Here is a 14,217-nt window from a genome sequence, read left to right on the forward strand (position 1 = left end):
TTCTGCATGACCGTGTGATTGCTTAATTTGTTGTTGTTGTTGTTGATACTTTATTGATCCTTTGCAGGAAATTATATTGTCACGGCAGCTTTAACACTCAATAACAATACATAATACATGACAATAATACCTATATCGAATAATCAGTAACAGATGCATATTCAAAACAGGATATTCAATAGCAGAATTAATAATAGTATATTCAGTAACAGGTGAATATTCATAAATCATTAAACATTCTGATGGCCGCTGGTACAAAGGACTTCCTGGTACGTTCAGACTTGCACTTTGGTGCGATCAATCTATGGCTAAAAGTGCTCTTGTTGATCACCCCAAGTCCGTGATTGATTTTAGTTTAGAGAGTATTCTTTTCTCAACCACATGCTGGATCATATCAAATTTAGTCCCCACAACCGATCCTGCTTTCTTTATCAATTTGTTGACTCGATTTAGATCTCCCATGCGAGCACCCTCTCCCCAGCACACCACAGCAAAGAACAGAGCACTTGCCACCACTGTCTGATAGACGTTACACAGTAAAGGACGGCAGATGTTAAATGACCTAAGCCTTCTTAGAAAATAAAGTCGGCTTTGACCCTTCTTATACACTGTCTCCATGTGGCTCTTCCAGTCCAGCTTATCATCAAGGTAAACACCGAGATATCTGTGGCTGGAGACCATCTCCACTTCACTGCCCTGGATGGCGATTGGGGTTAACGGTATCTTATTCCTCCTCCTAAAATCCACAACCATCTCCTTTGTTTTTAAGATGTTAAGTTGGAGATGGTTGTGGTCGCTCCAACCCACAAACTCCTTAATAGTTCTCCTGTACTCCTCCTCCTCACCTCCTTTAATTAGGCCAACCACGACCGTATCGTCTGAAAATTTCTGGAGGAAGCAACTGCCACTATTGTACTGGAAGTCTGCTGTATAGATAGTAAACAGTAACGGGGCCTTGCGGCACGGTTCCTTGCGGCACCCCCGTATTACTCAGAATAGTATTAGAAACACTATTCTGCAGACGCACATACTGTGGTCTACTGGATAAATAGTTCATACACCACTGGACCAATGTTGAATCCAGCTGCATCCTCCTCATCTTCTCACACAACAGTCGGGGCTGGATCGTATTGAAGGCGCTTGAGAAGTTGAAAAACGTGAATCTCACAGATGCATCAGAGGTGTCCAGATGTGCGTGAGTTCTTTGTAGCATGTAAATAAGGGCATCATCCACACCCATATTGGACTGGTATGCAAACTGCAACGGATCCACGTAGTTTGACATACAGGCCTTGATGTAAGAAAAGACCTGTCGCTCGAACGTCTTCATGATATGTGAGGTGAGTGCTACAGGTCTGTAATCGTTATGGTTAGATGGATATCTCTTCTTTGGAATTGGAATCAAACAGGATGTTTTCCACAGTTTCGGGACCTTTTGTAGGTGCAGACTTAGATTAAACAGGTATGTAAAAATACCACTCAACTGGGTAGAACATGTCCTCAACAGTCTGGGCCCAATATCATCAGGCCCCACTGCTTTTCCCAGCTTCAGACGGTCCAGTTCACCCTTAACCTGAGATTGATTTAACACCGTTGGTACAGTTAGAGAAAAGTTGGAGTCAAGAGAGGTCTTTTGGGAGGTTATGATGTCACTGATGGAAGAAAGGGAAGAGAGGGGAGACGATATCATGGATGGGATGATTGAGGGACGGGAAACAACACCAGGCAGCGGCAGACCAGGTGTGGCGGTCTGATGTGGCATCGGGTTATCAAATCTATTAAAGAATCTGTTCAGATCGTCAGCCAGGTCCTGGTCACCATCAAGTAGCGAACCCCCCTTCTGCTCCATACCTGTGATCTTCCTCATGCCAGCCCAGACCTGCTTCACTCCATCCTGCTGCAATTGTTGTTCTAATTTGCACCTGTATGCTTCTTTCCCCTCCTTAATCTTCACCCTCAGTACTTTTTGGATTTCTTTGACCTTATCCCTATCACCCTCTCTGAAAGCCTTTTTTTTTTTCATTTAACAGTACCTTCAAACTGCTGGTTACCCATGGTTTGTTATTTGGGAAACAGCAAATTTCTCTGGAGGGCATGATGTCATCATTACAGAATTTAATATAATGGGTGATGCAATCTGTTAATCCATCAATGTCATCCCCATAGTCCTCACAGAAAACATCCCAGCATGTTGCTTCAAAACAGCACATTAAGGCTTCTTCTCTCTCAGGAGACCAGTATTTTAATGTTCTGTTAATGACAGGCTGCCTCTTAACAACTGGCGTGTAGGAGGGAGAAAGATGTACCATATCATGGTCTGATCGGCCAAGAGGTGGCAGTGCAACACATTTGTATGCGTTTTTCACGTTAGCATACAAGAGATCCAGGATCTTATCTCCCCGTGTTGTACAATCAACAAACTGCTTAAATGTTGGCAGGGTCTTAGAAAGGGATACATGGTTATAATCACCAGAGAGAAAAATGAACGCGTCTGTATACTTCGCCTGGAGTCGCGCGACAACAGAATGCACTAAGTCACAGGCCACCTCCGTATTGGCAGATGGAGGGATATAAACAACAACGGCGATCACCACTGTGAACTCCCTCAGCAGGTAATAAGGTCTTAAACTCACTGCCAATAGTTCAATGTCCTTGTTACATAACTGTTCCTTAATAGTAGCATGATTGGGATTACACCACTTGTTATTAATGAGCAAAATAAGCCCCCCTCCTTTATGCTTACCGCTCGATTCGGCATTCCTATCCGCTCGTATCGTCCTGAAGCCGGTGAAGCTAGTCAAGGAATCAGGGATATTGTCCGTCAGCCACGACTCAGTCAGACATATCAGACTGCTCTCCCGATACATTTTCTGGCTCCTGACAAGAGTCTCTAGTTCTTCGAGCTTGTTGGTCAGACAGCAAACATTTCCCATGGTGATAGATGGTAGGGCTGGTTTAAAAGTTTCTTTCCACAATCTTTCTCTAGCCTTCTTATTTCTCTTCACCCCAGCTCTAATTCCACGGTGTCTCTTCCGTAATTTATTAAACAGGAAAGGAGGGCTGATTTTCACTTCAAGTTAATTGGTAAGTGCTTTTTGCATTATTATAGCAACATCAGGAGTTTTCTAAGTGTAAATTATGCTGCTTGAGCATTAAGTTTTGAAAAGTAGTGCTGCATACCATTGAACTCGGAAAGTCGGATTTTACAACTTCCTACAAGGAAAAGTGCAATGGATTGCATCTTTAAGTCAGAATGAAAAATTTTAAGTGTAGTTTCAAGTTCTGGTTTTCGTGGTGGACGTGTTTTTAAAATGTCAATTGGTATTCCTAGTTAGCTGCGACATAATGTATGATGCCCAAAGGCATAGTCTTAATCATTGTGAAACTGTGTTTTCTTAATTGCATGAATCACACTGAAGGCCTAAAAATAAATGCACAGCCCACCACTGGTTCCCACAATGCTACCCTGTGGACAACAAAAAAACATTACACAAATCAATTTCAAACAGTAAAATGGCTCCAACACAAACCACAAGTTTAGATCATCCTATTCTCATTCTGCACAAAACACTAATGACATGAAAAACAAGAACTGACATCACTGGTGTGAGATTCACTTCACACGGCAGTTGAGGTCATCATGTAAAAATCAACTGTAGAATTTCTTAGCAATGCATGCCCATGTGTTCTTCCTATTTCCTCATACACAGTCTCTGTTAAATATTGACGATAGTCTGTAATGACTGCAGCCTATATCTTTAGTTTCTATATCTTTATTAAAAACTGTGGCATGTTGTTCACAATAAATGACAACAAATTAGTCTTTATAATCCATGTCAAACCTTTTGGTGTCAGCAGACCTCATGCTTTCACTTTAAACATGTTCATAAATATTGGAGTGAAGAAGGAGGAAAACATATTTGTGCCAATACATGGATACAGGGGTCTTAGTTTATTAATAATAAACAATTTTCAGTGGCAAACGTCTAGGTTACGGATGTAACCTCCGTTCCCTGATGGAGGGAACAAGACTTTGTGTCGAAGAAGCGACACTAGGGGTCCAATTTAAATCACGCCATGCGCTGAGCCGTGTACGTGTACTGCTGACACAGGAGCGGGCAGGTATTTTACGTGCCAAAGCAACTGGCTGTGTCAGGCTGCACGTACCCTTCCCCAACGCCCCATAAAATCGTCAAAGCCTTCTGGTTCTTTACCCCCGACAGGAGGGAACAAGGCGACGTGCCAAGCATGGGAGCAGGCTGCGCCAGCTGCGCCTTCTCTCTCTCTATGTTTCTCACAGAGAGTTAAAGCGGCTGGAGCCATATTAACGCTATCATACGCATCGGGGAAGGCGATCTTTCCCAGTTTTCCTATTCCCTCAGAGGGGAAAGACCCTGCGGAGATCACACCTGCCCAGACTGGGGGAGGTAAAGAGTGGTGAAATACATCATATGGGCTTTTAGGTCATATGTGGAGAATGGCACAGTGGTAGATTCTACCTCATTGGGAGGGAGGTGTTGCTACAGACACAGTGACCAGGGGCCAGTGGGAACTGCCCAAGGGAGATACGGGTCCGCTCGCAAGGGGACCGTACTGTGGAAAATACACACAGGGGGAAGTCCACGTAGGAGCCCGACCTGTGGAGCACCTCTGCCAGTACAGAAAATGTTACAGTAGCATAATTGGCAGCATTATCAAAAGGTTTTTGGGAACACACTGGTAATTTTGGATATATTTGTCATGAATCACCTAAAGATCTGGGTCTGTATGCATAAAACATGTCCTATGAATAGTCTTAAGCTTTAACTTAAGTGTCAGAAAGTTCTTAGCAAAGAGCAGGACTTGTGTAAGAGTGGGAGCTTTTTATAAAGATGCTAAAAGCAACTTTCAGCAAAGTCTAAGACTGATTCTTAAGTGTTGTGGTAAAATAAAGACTACAATGATGTCGACCCAAAATGGCCACTGAATCAGCCAATTGCGAGTCTGCAAAGGCAATACAGTATGCCCCAGCTGGTATGGCATCATTAAATCACTCATGATTTAAAACACATTATAAAACAATGTTTTTATAATAGGTTATTTTATTTTGATTAATCAAATGAGAAAGCCAAATTTAATGTCCTGTATTTTAAAACTTTATTCCACATCTTGTCGAATGTTGTCCTCAAACAATGTCCAAATTGAAGGCTACTGAAAATTTTGCAATATAAATATAAATAAAAGAAATATAAAGAAATACACATAGAAGGACAATTTCAATATATATATTGATGGATTTAATTTTGCTTAACTACGATTTCATAATTTCATAAGCCCAATTTCATAAGTCCAACACATTCTCTCTTTAATGTAGGTTGTGTCGTCTCTTGGCTTTAAACATACAACCCCTGACTTTAGTCTTCATATTGTGTACAGGAAGTTCTGAGGTTTTAACACAGACTGTCATAAACATTCAGTCATCAGTATGGAGCTCAGTCCACTTCTTCTTGTGCTCTGTGAGTATTATTTTCTTAGTTTGTATTTGAGTGAAAATAAGTGTTATTATATAATTTAAGGACTGTAGCTGTAGTTCAGGGGCCATATGCATAAAACTTGCTCCTAAGAATAGAATTGACTTAAGTGCCAAAATATTCTTAGAAAAAAGTAGGTGTAAGAGTAAACTTTCAGCAAGACTGATTCTTAAGTGCTGACTGAGGTGACACTGAAGTGTTGTGAAATGAGCCCTGCATTATAAACGTGATAAATCTGCCTCCAAAGGGCACTTTGAAGGGGCAATGATCGTGGCCGCAATGTTGAAGTTTCATTCCAAAACAAAGCGCTCATAAATAGCTGCTTCACAGGGTACTTCAAAGGTTGTTGCCGTAGTGTTCAACTGATGGGCACTTTGCTGCCTAGCGGATCAGAACCGGACCACTTATCATAAAGTTACAGGTTTGTTTTAAATTAAACCAGCTGCACCTCTAAAAATACTCTGGTTCTATAAACAAAAATCAATGGTTTATAACGGCTTTAAATTATTATAATGAACTTTTTTTTTTTATGTTATCCCCTGGCTTTCTGTTTGAACTGGCTTTTGCTTCTGTCATTTTACTATAAATTTGCTTGATCTGTTATTCTAATAAATCTACACAGTGGCATTTTTATTTGTTTAACAATTGAACATATTGTGACGTTTGGCAGAGGAGGCAGACAGGGAGTGAGGATCTACGTGCAGGCTTTATTGAACAAGAATGAAAAACAAGACAAACAGGAACAAATGAAACATCCACAGTGGGAAAAATTGAAACTAAAACATGAAAACATGGGGGTACACGAACTGGTTAAACATGGCAAGACAGGCAAGGCAGGCAAGACAACTACATCCAGACACATCAACGATTGACAGGGGAATGGAGAAACAGCAGGGTTTAAATACACAGGAGACATGATGATGACAAACGACAATCATGTGAGCACAATGACACAGGGCTGGCAGTGATGAGGGCCGGGAATCATGGGAAGTGTAGTGCATGACAATTGACAAGTGAGACACGGGGCAGACAACAGGGGATCTTGACATAACCCCCCGCAAAGGAGCGGCTTCCAGATGCTCCTAAAAAAAAAAAACCTGAAAAGGGAATACCCAAAAAAAACAACAATCGTCCAAGGAGTGAGGGGGGGCAGGCAGACCAAAGAGGGTACAAGGGGCAAACAAACAGACCAAGGGAGCAAAAGGGGCAAACAGACGGTCCAAAGGGGCACAAGGGGCAGACAGGCAGTCCAAGGGGGCACAAGGGGCAGACAGGCAGTCCAAGGTGGCCACAAGACGAGGACTGGGTCAGGTAGCCTGGGAGCTGGCCACAGAGCAAAGACAGGGTCTGGAGGTCTGGGAGTCGGCCTCAGGACCACAGCCATGGGGAACTCCGAGGACGGAGCCGAGGTAGGCGGAGCTGTGGACTGCTCAGGAGGCGACGTCGTAGAAGGCTCCGGAGGCGGAGCTGAGGGAGGCGCCGCCGAGGAAGGCTCGGGAGGCAGAGCCATGGAAGGCGGAGCCGCAGAAGGCTCGGGAGGTGGAGCCGAGGGAGGTGACACCGTAGAAGGCTCTAGAGGCGGAGCCCTGGAAGGCTCTGGAGGTGGAGCTGTAGGAGGGTCTGTAGGCGGAGCCAAGGGAGGTGGCGCCGTAGGAGGCTCTAGAGGCGGAGCCCTGGTAGGCTCGGGAGGCGGAGCCCTGGTAGGCAGAGCCGTGGAAGGCTCAGGAATTGAAGCAATGGGAGGCTCGAGGGGCGGAGCCCTGGGAGGCTCGGGAGGCGGAGCCCTGGGAGGCACGGGAGGCTCGAGAGGCGGAGCCCTGGGAGGCTCGAGAGACGGAGCCCTGGGAGGCTCGAGAGACGGAGCCCTGGGAGGCTCGGGTGGCTCGAGAGGCGGAGCCCTGGGAGGCTCTGGTGGCTCGAGAGGCGGAGCCCTGGGAGGCTCGGGATGCGCTGGCTCTGGGACGGTCGAGGCTACTGGCGCTGGGAAGGTCGAGGCTACTGGCGCTGGGACGGTCGAGGCTACAGGCATTGGCTGGTTGGCTCGCTGGTCGGACCCGGGATTGAGAGAGGTGGTTCCTCTGAGGCGAATCTCTCCAAGATGAGCTCCACATACTCCTGCCAGGTGTAAGATCCGATCTCCGGCAATTTCCACCAACGGTGTTTTGGTACACCGATCCGGTATATGTTCTTCAATGCCTCGTCATCAAACCCGGTGTGGATCGCCACTCCGGAAAAGAAGTAGGAGTACTCACGGATGGATAGAGCCGCCTGGGTCAGTTCTGCGAAGAATGCTGCTAGATCCATTTTTGGTTGATCGTTCTGTGACGTTTGGCAGAGGAGGCAGACAGGGAGTGAGGATCTACGTGCAGGCTTTATTGAACAAGAATGAAAAACAAGACAAACAGGAACAAATGAAACATCCACGGTGGGAAAAACTGAAACTAAAACATGAAAACATGGGGGTACACGAACTGGTTAAACACGGCAAGGCAGGCAAGACAACTACATCCAGACACATCAACGATCGACAGGGGAATGGAGAAACAGCAGGGTTTAAATACACAGGAGACATGATGATGACAAACGACAATCATGTGAGCACAATGACACAGGGCTGGCAGTGATGAGGGCCGGGAATCATGGGAAGTGTAGTGCATGACAATTGACAAGTGAGACACGGGGCAGACAACGGGATCGTGACACATATTCTGTACATTTGTATTTTGGTTCATTTTTGGGGGTTCCTATTTAAAAAATATATATTTAAACGTGAAGCTTAAATTTCTTTTTAAAGTCTGAAAGTTTTGAAGCATTTAGTTTTGGGTTGCATTCTGAAAATAGTTAATAGTAAGGCAAAATCACATATAAACATGTGTGATTGGGTGCAGGTGATGGTCATTGGCGTCAGCCGTTGGGCAGTGGCTTCTTTGGCATGGACAGATGCCCTGAAGTGTGTTCATAATGATTTATATTTTTGAGCCCTACACCCTTCAACCCTTCGAAGCTCTCACTCTGGAGGGCAAACCCCATGAAGGGATTAGGGCATAGGGATGAGCCCTTCGTTATGTAATGCACCCAATGACTACAGTGATGTCGACCCAAAATGGCCGCCCTAAATCAACCATTAGCGAGCCTGCAAGGGTAATTTGTCCCAGCTGGTATGACATAATCAAACATTATTTTGATAATAGGTTATTTTCTGTTGATTAATTCTTTGATTAATCTAATGAGAAAGCCAAATTTAATGTCCTGTATTTTAAAACTTTAGTCCACATCTTGCCCAATGTTGTCCTCAAACAATGTGAAAATTGAAGGCAACAAAAAATCAAAATGCAAAATTTTGCTAAATAAATATAAATAGAATAAATATAAATATTTGTTTTGCATTTGGCAGATGCTTTTATTCAAAGCGAATAACAGTACACTTATTACGAGGACAATCCCCCCAGAGCAACCTGGAGTTAAGTGCCTTGCTCAAGGACACAATGGTGGTGGCTGTGGGAATCGAACCAGTGACCCTCTGATTAACAGTTATGTGCTTTAGCCCACTACGCCACCACCATGCAAACCATTATAATCCCATTACAGTTACATGTAAGATTGCAGCTAAACATGGTTCAATTTAGAAATAAATTTGACATTCAACATATCAACAATATTTTATTGTGGCACTATTTTTGGTAACCACATTAAGTAAGTTTATTATTTATTGGCCTATTTAAAGTAGTAGTGACACTTGCAATTTTGGATTATTTTTGCAAAATGGGAACTGAAACTTGCAAGGCTGATTATGTCATATTTACAAATAAAAATAAATCAGTAAAATGTAAGTTATGAGCTGGGGCTAAACATCTCTCAATCACATTAAACTGGAGGAGGAATCTGTAAAAGCACCTGACACCCGTCGCAAAACAATGAGCTTAATAAAGGCTTTATGTAGATCTTGGGTTTTACTTTTTTTTTCTACATAGAAACACGATTTCACTACTGTAACGTGGCGTCACAGATGGAGGTTTGTCATGCTAGAGTGAAGATATTCAACTAATCATGATTCAATATCGATTATTTTCATCATTGATTTTTATCATTTGAATGATTTTTAATCATCTTACACAACCTAGTTGAAACCTCTCTACAATAACGCCAATATTCTTATATTAGCTATGGTGTTTGAGTCCTGTCTATTTTGGCGTGAAACTGTCCGCTATAAAAACAGGTGCACAAACACCCTTTCCTCAGAATTTCTGACTGACAACAAGGAGTGCATTGCTCGTATCTCAAGAACTCTCAGTCTTGTAGTGTGGGAAGGGAACCAAAGTTACGTACGTAAACGAGAGGTTCCATCACGCCACACTTCACAACATAACCATGTATAACCATGTTCAATCATTTTTTGCATTAATTCTGAAATACCCGTTGGGGCTCGCCACGCATTTGCATAATGGGACAGAGGGCAATTTGGTTTGCTCACTGTATGATATGATGTGACGCTCATTATAGGGAAGTGGTTGGCATAATGTGTTTGCTTTGAAAAGGAAAATAACTCTTTTTGAGAATGTTTGAGCATCTCATGCATTTGCAATGAATGCTGTACTCTTTTTTTTGCACTTATTGCATATTTTATTATTTGAGTGCAATACACAGAAACAACTGACATGATGCCCCCCACTCTCCAAGAAGCTTGGAACATCCTGTCTGCCAACAACCAAGAAAAACTGTGTCCAGGTGTACTTAGGGGAATTGGTGCTGTTTTAAAGGTGGTCACACCAAATATTGATTTGGAATATTAGAATATTGGCATTATTGTAGAGAGGTTTCAACTAGGTTGTGTAAGAAGACACTCCCATATGTGTTACTACGCAATGTCGAGTGTACAGAGTCATAAGGGGGGACAAGCGACATGCCAAGCATGGGAGCAGGCCGTGCCAGCCTCGCCATTTAAAGCAGCTGGGGCCATTTAACGCTATGACACGCATTGAGGAAGGTGTTCTTTTCCAACTCCTATTCTTTCAGGGGGAAAAGACCCCGCACGGAGATCACATCCTGCCCAGGCTAAGGGGAGGTTAAATGTGGCAAATACGTCACATGGGTTTTCAGGCCTCATGTGGAAGTGGGCATCCGCGCCCAGTCCTCTGGAACCTCCACGTCTGGCCCCTGGACTGGATGTGGAAGATCTAAGTGGTCTACCACCTGCTGTCATAGACATGATCAACCAAGCCAGAGCTCCATCTACCAGGCAACTTTATGCCCCGAAGTGGCACTTGTTCGTGAATTGGAGTTCTTCCTGATCTGGAGACCCGCAGAGATAAGCAGTCGGGTCAGTGCTCTCGTTTCTGCAGGAGAGGCTGGAGGGGAGGCTGTCCCCCTCCACCTTGAAGGTTTATGTTGCCGCTATATCGGCTCACCATGACGATAAACTCTTGAACAAGATCATGTGTGTAAATTCAGTTGCTATTTTGTCGTGTGGAATATACATGAGTATCTGATATGTCACATAGCTTCTTCAGGGCAGTACTAAATAAAAACAAAATGCAATTTTTATGATCCTCTTATTATTATAATTATAAAAGGATAATGCCTGTTATATAACGAATAATGAAATGTTTATGTAACATAGCTGCTGGCGCTGGCAATGATGGAGACTATGACATGAAGATGGAGAACCCAAGTGCAGTTTATTTACATATGTGAAAACCCTAATTCATACATGAGATAAACTAAACATAAATGTGGCTTGACATAAACAACTACATTCACACTCAATACTTGACAAGGGACAATGGCAAACATGAGGGCTTAAATACACAGACATGGATAACAAGACAACCAATGAACAGACAGAAATATACACAAGATAACAAGACTAATACACTAAATCCAATGATAAACTAGAACTGATAATGAGTAACAAGACAATAAACCAATGAACTCAAGACACATGAACATGGAGGGAATCAGGAATCACATGACTAGGGAGCACATGACATGAACAGGAACTAAACTTTTCACAATAAAAGACATGAAATACATCAACACACACATTAAACATGACAGTTTCTTCCAGCCAAAATGGACAAAAATAAGAAGGTTTAAATATGACTCTTTATGTGCTCCCTAGACATTTTGATGTATTGTGTTCCCTTCAATTTATTTCTTAAAATGTCTTTAGTTGGTCTTGAAAATGTCTTTAAAAAGACTTAAATTTAGCTTCATAAAACCTGCAGTGTGAATCAGACACATGCATCGACGGCTTTTCTTTTGCCTGCTCTTCAAAATAAAATCAGGTGTGCATTTTCAAACAAGCATCTTTGTGTCTAACATTTTTGTCACAAATAGGGACTATTTGTCACTCCAAGACGCCTTACAGTTCGCCTGCAAGTGTGGCGGGTGGATGAGCAAAATGAATGTGCTAATTTCATTCCCTGTCTGCATTCCAAAACAAACAATTGCCATGTCATCTACAGAATCATCTAGCACACTCCCATATAAAAAATTATAATAGAAGAAATAAATTGAGACAAAACGTGAAAAAATTATCTTGGTGCTGAGCGGATCTGTTACAGGTATGACTGTATATAGTGCTACGCAGACCAGAAATCATGAGAGGCTCGGTGAGAAACATGCCGGCACCCATTTCAATTCACCAGAACCATATTGAAGTTTTCTTTTGAAATAAATTTTTTTTTTCTAACTATTTCTAACATAAATATAATGATTATATCACATGTGAGCTAATCTGAGTGCAACAAAATTCAGACTTGATCTATTAGTATATTTCATCAGTTTTAATTGGGTGGACCAGCTATGCCAGTGCCACTCTGGCCCTTATGTGGCCTCGCCCTTGATACTAATCACAGTGACACTAATACCGCAGAGGCAACTCTCAGCTCTTAAACATAATCAAAACCCATTCTGGTTGATCAAGCTAAACATTTGAGTAAACTTTGAGGTAAAACTACATTAAACGTACTATTGCAACATCATATTTCCCTTTTGTTCTTTTTCAGTACTGATTTCAAACATCCAGTCTGGACACACTGAAGGTGATTGCATTTGATTCATATATATATATATATATATACAGTATCTCACAAAAGTGAGTACAACCCTCACATTTTTGTAAATATTTGATTAGAAATGACATTTTCACTTAGGGGTGTACTCACTTTTGTTGCCAGCGGTTTAGACATTAATGGCTGTGTGTTGAGTTATTTTGAGGGGACAGCACATTTATACTTATACAAGCTGTACACTCAATAATTTACATTGTAGCAAAGTGTCATATCTTCAGTGTTGTCACATGAAAAGATATAATCAAATATTTACAAAAATGTGAGGGGTGTACTCATTTTGTGAGATTTCTGTGAGCAAGTATATATTGTATTCTCTCTAAAGATTTAGACCCAGAGTGACACTAACTGTAAAGCCAGACAGTTTAGTGTTCACTGGAGAGACAGTGACTCTGAAATGTGCGATAGTGTCTCAGTACAGAGACTGGAGATATCAGTGGTATAAAAACAACTCTTCAGTGTCTGGCTCTGAACATCACACTGTAAACAGAGACACTTTTACTATCAGAGGAGCTGCTGAATCTGATCAGGATCAGTATTGGTGTAGAGGAGAGAGAGATGAAAGACCTTCATCCTCACAGGACAGTAATCATGTGATTCTCTCCGTTAAAGGCGAGTAATTACTGCGATAAAGACTCAGAGATGAGCAGGTGACCTCCTCAACTCCTTAATGTTTCTTGTTCTCCTGCAGGATCAAAGCCAAAACCTGAACTCACATCAAATATTAAAGGAGATGCACTGAATTTTTTATAAAAATAATATATTAAACATTCATTTTGTTGAATATTCTACTGAATTGCAAAATGATGAGCCCAAAATGATTATTTTTAGAATGTATTTTATGTTTTTATGATGTTGTTTGATTAAAATACGGTGTAATTGTGTTTGTACAGAGCAAACTGAAGCTGTTTTGACATTGAAGCCTGGAAATCAGATGTTCAGAGGAGAAACAGTCACTTTCAGATGTGACATACAGGGTGGAGGAGACATTGAGTGGACATACAGCTGGATTGTAAAGAGTACCAACAACAGTTATAGAAACTCTGTCAATCAATGCAAGACACAAGAGTGTGACATCAGCAGTGTTGAACGCACACACAGTGGTAAATACACCTGCAGAGGAAGTTCAAGTGATGGACAAAACTCAAAGATCAGTAATGCTGTTAAACTGACTGTTTTAAGTGAGTTTCTATGTTTATTTGTTCATTATTATCAGTTAAACAGCAAAAGTCAAACATTAATTTAACATTTACGGGAACATTAATGTTATTAATGAAAGAGCTGTCAATTTCAGATTGGAAAGCAGTTTTAAGTGTTTCTCCACAGAAGTGGGTGACTGAAGGAGACTCGGTGACTCTGATCTGTGGGGTTAAAAACTCCTCTTCATCTTGGAAATTCAGCTGGTACAAAGATGATGATGTGTTAAATTATAAACTCCTGTCAGACAGCAGCAGAGGAGCTGGAGGAAACTACACTCTCAGTTCTGCTGCTGTAAATCACACAGGAGTTTATAAGTGCAGAGGAGAGAGAGGAGAACCAGCGTATAACACAGAGTACAGCAACACACAGCTAATATGGGTCACTGGTGAGTTTTACTTATTTACAGAAAATCTTTTTCAATATATAAATAAGAAATG

At 42.0% G+C, this 14,217-nt stretch overlaps 1 protein-coding gene across 1 annotated transcript in view; it reads left to right on the forward strand.

Annotated features, from left to right (window-relative positions):
* Positions 1-5,464: 5,464 nt before the first annotated feature.
* The window catches only part of LOC127647797 (Fc receptor-like protein 5), a 63,695-nt gene continuing 54,942 nt past the window's right edge, over positions 5,465-14,217 (forward strand). The window contains exons 1-4 of the mRNA XM_052132265.1: positions 5,465-5,495; positions 12,518-12,553; positions 13,474-13,761; positions 13,875-14,165. Coding sequence (XP_051988225.1) covers positions 5,465-5,495; positions 12,518-12,553; positions 13,474-13,761; positions 13,875-14,165 — 646 coding nt within the window. The remainder of the gene's footprint in view (positions 5,496-12,517; positions 12,554-13,473; positions 13,762-13,874; positions 14,166-14,217) is intronic.

Source organism: Xyrauchen texanus, chromosome 8 (assembly GCF_025860055.1).
Source record: "Xyrauchen texanus isolate HMW12.3.18 chromosome 8, RBS_HiC_50CHRs, whole genome shotgun sequence".
In the NCBI taxonomy this organism is placed as follows: domain Eukaryota; kingdom Metazoa; phylum Chordata; class Actinopteri; order Cypriniformes; family Catostomidae; genus Xyrauchen; species Xyrauchen texanus.